The sequence below is a fragment of the Notothenia rossii genome, assembly GCF_949606895.1.
Source record: "Notothenia rossii genome assembly, chromosome: 8".
Classification (NCBI taxonomy): Eukaryota; Metazoa; Chordata; class Actinopteri; order Perciformes; family Nototheniidae; genus Notothenia; species Notothenia rossii.
In genome coordinates, this window is record NC_136906.1 from 40,001 (window position 1) to 50,000 (window position 10,000).

At 48.1% G+C, this 10,000-nt stretch overlaps 1 protein-coding gene across 1 annotated transcript in view; it reads right to left on the minus strand.

Moving 5' to 3' along the window:
• Window positions 1–10,000, minus strand: part of scn4ab (sodium channel, voltage-gated, type IV, alpha, b) — a 67,267-nt gene that overhangs the window by 275 nt on the left and 56,992 nt on the right. The window contains exons 27-31 of the mRNA XM_079643294.1: window positions 9,930–10,000; window positions 9,089–9,710; window positions 5,733–5,877; window positions 758–835; window positions 1–673 (exon numbers count right to left, since the gene is read on the minus strand). The exon at window positions 1–673 is cut by the window's left edge and continues 275 nt beyond it; the exon at window positions 9,930–10,000 is cut by the window's right edge and continues 200 nt beyond it. Of these exons, the coding sequence (XP_079499420.1) occupies window positions 410–673; window positions 758–835; window positions 5,733–5,877; window positions 9,089–9,710; window positions 9,930–10,000 (1,180 nt within the window). The 3' untranslated portion in view covers window positions 1–409. The remainder of the gene's footprint in view (window positions 674–757; window positions 836–5,732; window positions 5,878–9,088; window positions 9,711–9,929) is intronic.

Consider the following 10,000-nt stretch of genomic DNA (forward strand, 5'->3'; position numbering starts at 1 on the left):
CATCTATAAAAGTAAAAATACTGTTTGTTATTCCTGATCCATATTCTTCATATGTTGAAACTATTCAAATATTTTTACACTTTTATTACATTTTTATAAAGCTCCTGATCCATGATGTTGGCATTCCAAAATAAAACTGACTTGACTACAGTTATTACATATTTAATAAATAAATGATTATTGAACATGACATAGTAAACAATAAAAGGTCTTTAGTTTTACCCAATGAAGTCACCAATACACAGTGTGTATTTCATATTATGCATATTTAAATGTATATATAGAGAACCATCGCTGACAGGAAGTCTGAGCCACTTCCTGTCCTCCACAGGAAACAGATGTGCTTCATGACGAAGGTCTCTCGCCTCTGAGTTAGCAGACAGGAAGTGGAATAATAATAATGAGATTCTCAGACAGTTGACTCCCTCAGGCTCTCATCAGGCAGGAGGTGGGGGGGGGCGGCGTGCAGCAAGATGTCGCTCTGCAGCTGCACCTGGGGGGGACGGGGCTCCCCGAACAGCAGGCCTTCTGCCCCCCCCCCCGTCCTGAACCTGAGGGCGGCCAGACGGATGCCTCTCCGCAGGAGGTGCTTCCTGTACGAGCGCTGGATCACCACCGCAGACAACTCTTCCTGTTTCCTGCGCAGGGTGCTGCTGATTGGTTCATACGACACCTGAGGACAACACTCCATTAGGATCCTGACAGACATCATTATTATTATTATTATTATTATTATTAGTATATATTAATATGAAACCTTGGAGGGGTTGTTGGCCATGAACTTCTCCTCCATGCTGGCTTTGAGAGCATCCATCCCCCCTGAATCCCCCAGGACCTGCAAACAAAGCACCATTAAAGAGGGCACTAGAGAACACTAGGAGAACACCAGGGGAGAACACCAGGAGAACACCAGGAGAGAACACCAGGAGAACACCAGGAGAGAACACCAGGGGAGAACACCAGGAGAACACCAGGAGAGAACACCAGGGGAGAACACCAGGAGAGAACACCAGGGGAGAACACCAGGGGAGAACACCAGGAGAGAACACCAGGGGAGAACACCAGGAGAACACCAGGAGAACATCAGGGGAGAACGCCAGGAGAACACCAGGAGAACATCAGGGGAGAACGCCAGGAGAGAACACCAGGGGAGAACACCAGGGGAGAACACCAGCAGAGAACACCAGGGGAGAACACCAGGAGAACACCAGGAGAACATCAGGGGAGAATGCCAGGAGAGAACACCAGGGGAGAACACCAGGAGAACACCAGGAGAGAACACCAGGAGAACATCAGGAGAGAACACCAGGGGAGAACACCAGGAGAACACCAGGGGAGAACACCAGGAGAACATCAGGAGAGAACACCAGTGGAGAACACCAGGAGAACACCAGGAGAACACCAGGAGAACACCAGGAGAGAACACCAGGAGAACACCAGGAGAGAACACCAGCAGAACACCAGGGTTGAACACCGGGAGAACACCAGGAGAACACCAGGAGATAACACCAGAGGAGAACAACAGGAGAGAACACCAGGAGAACACCAGGTGAGAAAACCGGGAGAACACCAGGAGAGAACATCAGGGGAGAACACAAGGAGAACACCAAGAGAGAACACCAGGAGAGAACACCAGGGGAGAACACCTGGAGAAAACCAGGAGAGAACACCAGGGGATAACACCAGGAGAGAACACCAGGAGAACACCAGGAGAACTCCGGGAGAACACCAGGAGAGAAAACCAGGGGAGAACACCAGGAGAGAACATCAGGAGAACACCAGGGGAGAACACCGGGAGAACACCAGGGGAACACCAGGAAACACCAGGAGAACACCAGGAGAACACCAGGAGAACACCAGGAGAGAACACCAGTGGAGAACACCAGGAGAACACCAGGAGAACACCAGGAGAACACCAGGAGAGAACACCAGGAGAACATCAGGAGAGAACACCAGGGGAGAACACCAGGAGAACACCAGGGGAGAACACCAGGAGAACATCAGGAGAGAACACCAGTGGAGAACACCAGGAGAACACCAGGAGAACACCAGGAGAACACCAGGAGAGAACACCAGGAGAACACCAGGAGAGAACACCAGCAGAACACCAGGGGAGAACACCGGGAGAACACCAGGAGAACACCAGGGGAGAACACCAGGGGAGAACACCAGGAGAACACCAGGAGATAACACCAGAGGAGAACAACAGGAGAGAACACCAGGAGAACACCAGGTGAGAAAACCGGGAGAACACCAGGAGAGAACATCAGGGGAGAACACAAGGAGAACACCAAGAGAGAACACCAGGAGAGAACACCAGGGGAGAACACCTGGAGAAAACCAGGAGAGAACACCAGGGGATAACACCAGGAGAGAACACCAGGAGAACACCAGGAGAACTCCGGGAGAACACCAGGAGAGAAAACCAGGGGAGAACACCAGGAGAGAACATCAGGAGAACACCAGGGGAGAACACCGGGAGAACACCAGGGGAACACCAGGAAACACCAGGAGAACACCAGGAGAACACCAGGAGAGAACACCAGTGGAGAACACCAGGAGAACACCAGGAGAACACCAGGAGAACACCAGGAGAGAACACCAGGAGAACACCAGGAGAGAACACCAGCAGAACACCAGGGGAGAACACCAGGAGAACACCAGGGGAGAACACCAGGGGAGAACACCAGGAGAACACCAGGAGAACACCAGGGGAGAACACCAGGGGAGAACACCAGGAGAACACCAGGAGATAACACCAGAGGAGAACAACAGGAGAGAACACCAGGAGAACACCAGGTGAGAAAACCAGGGGATAACACCAGGAGAGAACACCAGGAGAACACCAGGAGAACTCCGGGAGAACACCAGGAGAGAAAACCAGGGGAGAACACCAGGAGAGAACATCAGGAGAACACCAGGGGAGAACACCGGGAGAACACCAGGGGAACACCAGGAAACACCAGGAGAACACCAGGAGAGAACACCAGGAGAGAACACCAGGGAGAACACCAGGGAAACACCAGGAGGACACCAGGAGAACACCAGGGGAGAACACCAGGGGAGCTCATGTGAGAATAATCCATGTATCAACGGTTATTTTGTGTTTACTCAAGTTATTTGTCTGACCATTTAATATGTTTTGAAAGAATGTTATTTGGTTACGCCACTAGAGGGCGACAGACGATCTGAATGGAGCAGCAAGCACTGAGAGGCAAGGACACGCCTATGTGCCGACAGAGGGGCCAATAGAGGTTGTTTCTCAATGTCGAGTACGCTTGCTTGGTAGCTAGGGATGGGTACCGAGAACCGGTACGAAGTCAATACCGGTACCTGATTGGACGGTATCGGTATACCGTTAAGCCGCTGGACAAACGGTGCTGCTATCGGTATATGTGTTACGTCGACTTCCTTAGTTTAACTTTAAAACATTCTGGTTGGTTGGGAACCCTCATCCCGTGTGATGTATCCGGTTTGAGACCCCTCTGATTGGCTACTGTAAATGCCACTCGTCCTCTCTCTCAACAGCGCTCTTATTATTGTTGTGAGACTCCCGCAGGCATGGCGGACAGAGCGAAGCGATCCAAGGTCTGGGTGCACTTTATAAAAATGTAGTGGCGATAGTGCAAGGTGCAATCTATGTACTCAATTAGTTGCTTGTAAAGGGGGTGACACAAGCAACTTAATGAAGCATTTGCAACCGAGACACTCATTGAATCTAAAACGGTGCTAGCGATACTGCTAGTGCTAATAGTGCTAGCGGGCTTCAGCCGCGCCGTGTGTAAATGTGACCTGAGCAAAGGCTCGCAGGCAGGTTAGCTGCTGCGCACGGGTAATATGTTTTGTTTACCTGGGTGCAGTCTTGCAGGCACATTGCCTTGTCTTTTTTTTTTGTTTATTAACACTGACAGTGTATCAATGTGAGCTCCTACACCTATAATAATTTGGCCTTTCATTGAATGCTTTATAAACCAGTTAAACTTACAGATGTCATTGTGAATTGGAAAACTGCATTTAAATGTTGTTAAAGGTCAACGTTTCAATGGATGGTTAAGCAATTCATCATCATCATCTTTATTTAAAGAGACTCTTGGTCCATTATTACAAGACATACAACAAAGGCAGTGATACCAATGTTTCCACAGAGGTGACTGGTATCGTACAGCACTGAAACACGAATTTGACAGCAGCATAATGATAGAGTTATGAGAAACATTCAGTCGACAGATGAATTTATATCAGATTTCTCAAATGAGCATGGAACGTGTTGACTCATGCATTACAGAGCATTTCACTTGCACTGCACCACCTTGGTTTTCTAAGCAGTATACGCAAACAGTCATTATGAGCAACCTGGAGCTTCCGGAGGCTCGCCTTCTTATACTTGACCCACAAGGGGGCAGTGTATAGAGGAGTGCAATAAGCTCTAAAGAGGTTCACCTTAACCTTATCTGAACACCAATTAAACCAATTGTTGGTCGTTTACTAGGAATTTACATATTTAAGCTCAAATACTTTGTTCTATGTTCAAACCTTCAGACACATGTTGACGTGTTTCAGTTCAGCACATCATTTATTTTGTGATGATTTAAAAGTACAATCCAGAATAATATATGTCTTTATCTTTTTGCCATCTTAGCCTTTTGACCAATTTCTTCATATCACAGTTTTGCATGATGTCACTGTTGGACAATATTTTAAGGATCTCTTATCGAGCTGGCTGTCAGTTTGAAATGTCTGGATGAAGATGTAACTGATTTACAAATGTTAAAAAATGCCTCTTTACATCCTCTGTTTGAGGGAAAACCCCAAACAGCATGACAGGGCGAGCCAGGCCCCTTTAAGTTATTATTTATTTGTGTCTGCTTCTGAGAAGCTAATGTATAAGTTATTCAGTTATTTGTGCAAGAAAATTACAATACAATTACTGTTTAATCTTCACATCTTGAATTCATGTCTATAATTTTGAGCACCAAATTATTGAAAAGTATCGATAAGAGTATCGAAAAATACCGATACCGATAAGCAGTACCAGTACCGGTACTGCTTACCGGTACCGGCAGCGGTATTGCTAAAATCCTAACGATACCCATCCCTATTGGTAACACATGTCTTCCGAGTCACTTCCTTCAGAAGCTAGGCAAGAATCCTTCCTGGCATTCGGAAAACAAAGAGTGGAACAGGCTAGCAAGTGTGCAGGTGCGCGACTCATATGAGAGGCCCCGCCTTACATTTTCCGCCACAGATTTGGGGAAATTGGTCCGTGCGCAAGGCATTGTGGGGATTTTAAGGACGCAAAGTCTACCCATGTGCAGCCTCGAAATTTCTCCAAACGAAATATGCCGGGCTCGGTAGATGTCCAAGTATGCTGGAGATTGGAACAGTACTTCGGCGGCACTCGGTGACGTAGTGTGCTTGAAATAGTGGCTCTGGAGCAGCTTTACTCGAGATGAAAAAACACCCAGAGTCTGGCCCCTCGCTGCCAACCAATAGGAGAAGACTTGGGACTTCTACAGAGATGATCAAATGTGATGTAAACAGGATATCGGCTCTTTTCCTATGGACCTGAGAGACAGCTAACTGCGCTAAGTGGTCTGTGTATCAATGACCTCACCCGAGTACTTTTGCAAACGTATTGTATCACTTTATTAATAAACGCTGTTGATTTGACGAGAAGCTTCCTGGATTATTTTCTGCTACTCTACCTGAAATGATGGAAACGCAACACTCACCTGAGCGGTGAGGGCCAGCAGAATGTCCAAGCAGTGGATTTTGTCCCCGGGAACCAGCGGCAGGTCCATGGAGATCAGCCTGAAGGTGTTGGGTCTGGGGATCCTCAGAGGATCCTTCAGGGTATCACAGAACTCTGACAGCTTGCTGTGGATTAGAGTTAGAGTCAGAAAGAGGGGGAGAGAGGGGGAGGGAGAGAGGCGAGGGAGGGAGAGAGAGAGGGAGAGAGAGAGAGGGAGAGAGAGAGAGAGAGAGGGAGAGAGATGTGCTGCTCCTGGCCTCTCCCTCCTAGAGAGAGAGGTGAAGTGTCTGCTTTATGCAGATGACCTTGTTCTGCTGTCTCCTACTGAACAAGGACTCCAACAACAGCTGGACATAGGAGACCAGTACTGTAAGAACTGGGCCCTGGCAGTCAATATGAAGAAAACTAATGTCATGGTTTTCCAAAAACGCCCCGGATGTCAGGAGAACAAATACCAGTTAACCATAAATAATCATATCATCGAACATAGTATGAGTTACACCTACCTCGGTTTAACCATAACAGCATCAGGACGTTTCAACATGGCAGTCTCACCTGTATATCCTGTCCTCACCTGTACTGTATTACCCGTCCTCACCTGTATGACGTGTTCTCACCTGTATTAACTGTCCTCACCTGTATGACGTGTCCTCACCTGTATTAACTGTCCTCACCTGTATGAACTCTTCATCTGTATGACCTGTCCTCAGCTGTTCTGTATGACCTGTCCTCACCTGTATGACCTTTCCTCACCTGTACTGTACAACCTGTCCTTACCTGTACTGTATGACCTGTCCTCACCTGGTCTGTATGATCTTTCCTCACCTGTACTGTATGACCTGTCCTCACCTGTTCTGTATGACCTGTCCTCACCTGTACTGTATGACCTGTCCTCACCTGTTCTGTATGACCTGTCCACACCTTTACTGTATGACCTGCCCTCACCTGTTCTGTATGAACTGTCCTCACCTGTACTGTATGACCTGTCCTCACCTGTACTGTATGACCTGTCCTCACCTGTACTGTATTACCCGTCCTCACCTGTATGACGTGTTCTCACCTGTATTAACTGTCCTCACCTGTATGACGTGTCCTCACCTGTATTAACTGTCCTCACCTGTATTAACTGTCCTCACCTGTATGAACTCTTCATCTGTATGACCTGTCCTCAGCTGTTCTGTATGACCTGTCCTCACCTGTATGACCTTTCCTCACCTGTACTGTACAACCTGTCCTTACCTGTACTGTATGACCTGTCCTCACCTGGTCTGTATGATCTTTCCTTACCCGTACTGTATGACCTGTCCTTACCTGTTCTGTATGACCTGTCCTCACCTGTACTGTATGACCTGTCCTCACCTGTTCTGTATGACCTGTCCACACCTTTACTGTATGACCTGCCCTCACCTGTTCTGTATGACCTGTCCACACCTTTACTGTATGACCTGTCCTCACCTGTACTGTATGACCTGCTCTCACCTGTTCTGTATGACCTGTCCACACCTTTACTGTATGACCTGTCCTCACCTGTACTGTATGACCTGTCCTCACCTTTACTGTATGACCTGTCCTCACCTGTACTGTATGACCTGTCCACACCTTTACTGTATGACCTGTCCTCACCTGTACTGTATGAGCTGTCCTCACCTGTACTGTATGACCTGTCCTCATCTGTACTGTATGATCTGTCCTCACCTGTACTGTATGATCTGTCCTCACCTGTACTGTATGATCTGTCCTCACCTGTACTGTATGACCTGTCCTCACCTGTACTGTATGATCTGTCCTCACCTGTACTGTATGACCTGTCCTCACCTGTACTGTATGACCTGTCCTCACCTGTACTGTATGATCTGTCCTTACCTGTTCTGTATGACCTGTCCTCACCTGTATTACCTTTCCTCACCTGTACTGTATGACCTGTCCTCACCTGTACTGTATGACCTGTCCTCATCTGTACTGTATGATCTGTCCTCACCTGTACTGTATGATCTGTCCTCATCTGTACTGTATGACCTGTCCTCACCTGTACTGTATGATCTGTCCTCACCTGTACTGTATGATCTGTCCTTACCTGTTCTGTATGACCTGTCCTCACCTGTATTACCTTTCCTCACCTGTACTGTATGACCTGTCCTCATCTGTACTGTATGATCTGTCCTCATCTGTACTGTATGATCTGTCCTCACCTGTACTGTATGATCTGTCCTCATCTGTACTGTATGATCTGTCCTCATCTGTACTGTATGATCTGTCCTCACCTGTACTGTATGATCTGTCCTCACCTGTACTGTATGATCTGTCCTCACCTGTACTGTATGACCTGTCCTCACCTGTACTGTATGACCTGTCCTCACCTGTACTGTATGATCTGTCCTCACCTGTACTGTATTACCTTTCCTCACCTGTACTGTATGACCTGTCCTCACCTGTACTGTATGACCTGTCCTCATCTGTACTGTATGATCTGTCCTCACCTGTACTGTATGATCTGTCCTCACCTGTACTGTATGATCTGTCCTCACCTGTACTGTATGACCTGTCCTCATCTGTACTGTATGATCTGTCCTCACCTGTACTGTATGATCTGTCCTCACCTGTACTGTATGATCTGTCCTCACCTGTACTGTATGACCTGTCCTCATCTGTACTGTATGATCTGTCCTCACCTGTACTGTATGACCTGTCCTCACCTGTACTGTATGATCTGTCCTCACCTGTACTGTATGATCTGTCCTCACCTGTACTGTATGACCTGTCCTCATCTGTACTGTATGATCTGTCCTCACCTGTACTGTATGACCTGTCCTCACCTGTACTGTATGATCTGTCCTTCCCTGTTCTGTATGACCTGTCCTCACCTGTACTGTATGACCTGTCCTCACCTGTACTGTATGACCTGTCCTCATCTGTACTGTATGATCTGTCCTCACCTGTACTGTATGATCTGTCCTCACCTGTACTGTATGACCTGTCCACACCTGTACTGTATGACCTGTCCTCACCTGTACTGTATGACCTGTCCTCATCTGTACTATATGATCTGTCCTCACCTGTACTGTATGATTTGTCCTCACCTGTACTGTATGACCTGTCCTCACCTGTACTGTATGATCTGTCCTTACCTGTTCTGTATGACCTGTCCTCACCTGTACTGTATGACCTGTCCTCACCTTTACTGTATGACCTGTCCTCATCTGTACTGTATGATCTGTCCTCACCTGTACTGTATGATCTGTCCTCACCTGTACTGTATGACCTGTCCTCACCTGTACTTTATGACCTGTCCTTACCTGTTCTGTATGACCTGTCCTCACCTGTATGACCTTTCCTCACCTGTACTGTATGAACTGCGAGGCGTCGGGGTCGAACTTCTCCCAGGTCTCGTAGAACATCTCAAAGTCGTCCTCGCACAGCGGGTCCGAGCTCTCCTCGGTGGCCACGTTGAAGTTCTCCAGGATGATGGCGATGTACATGTTGACGACCACGAGGAAGCACATGATGATGTAGGTGGTGAAGAAGACGATGCCCACCCCCGGGCTGCCGCAGTCTCCCCTGACCGGAGAGCCCGGGTGCTCCACGTCGGGGTCGCAGTCGGGGGGCGTGTTCATGATGGGGATCAGCAGCCCGTCCCAGCCGGCAGAGGTGGTGATCATGAACAGACAAATCATGCTGTTCCCAAACGTCTCAAAGTTAAACATGTCGTCGATCATCCCCTCCTTCCTCACGTACGCGAAGTTAGACATGCCAAAGATGGAGAAGATGAACATGATGAGGAAGAGGAGGAGGCCAATGTTAAACAGGGCAGGAAGTGACATCATCAGGGCAAACAGCAGCGTCCGGATCCCTTTGGCTCCACGAATCAGACGGAGCACTCGGCCGATACGAGCCAATCGGATCACTCGGAAGAGTGTGGGCGAAACAAAATATTTCTCTATGATATCAGCAAGGAGGAGGCCTGCAAGGGTGGGGGGGGGGGGGGGGGGGGGGTGGCGAGAGTTGCATCAGAAGGTGTTCAGGGTTTGTTGTGCAGGAACAGTCAATCACACTGAAATACAACTTTATATTAAGTATTTACAGGAAATAAAACCCCAAAAGATAAGCGGAACCAAGGCGACGACACAAGACTGTAGGATGATATCACTAGATGACCTCACCAGTTGACCTCAGCACTCACCTACGATGGACAGTATGACGACCACAAAGTCGAATATGTTCCAGCCCACGGAGAAGTAGTGATGCCGCAGC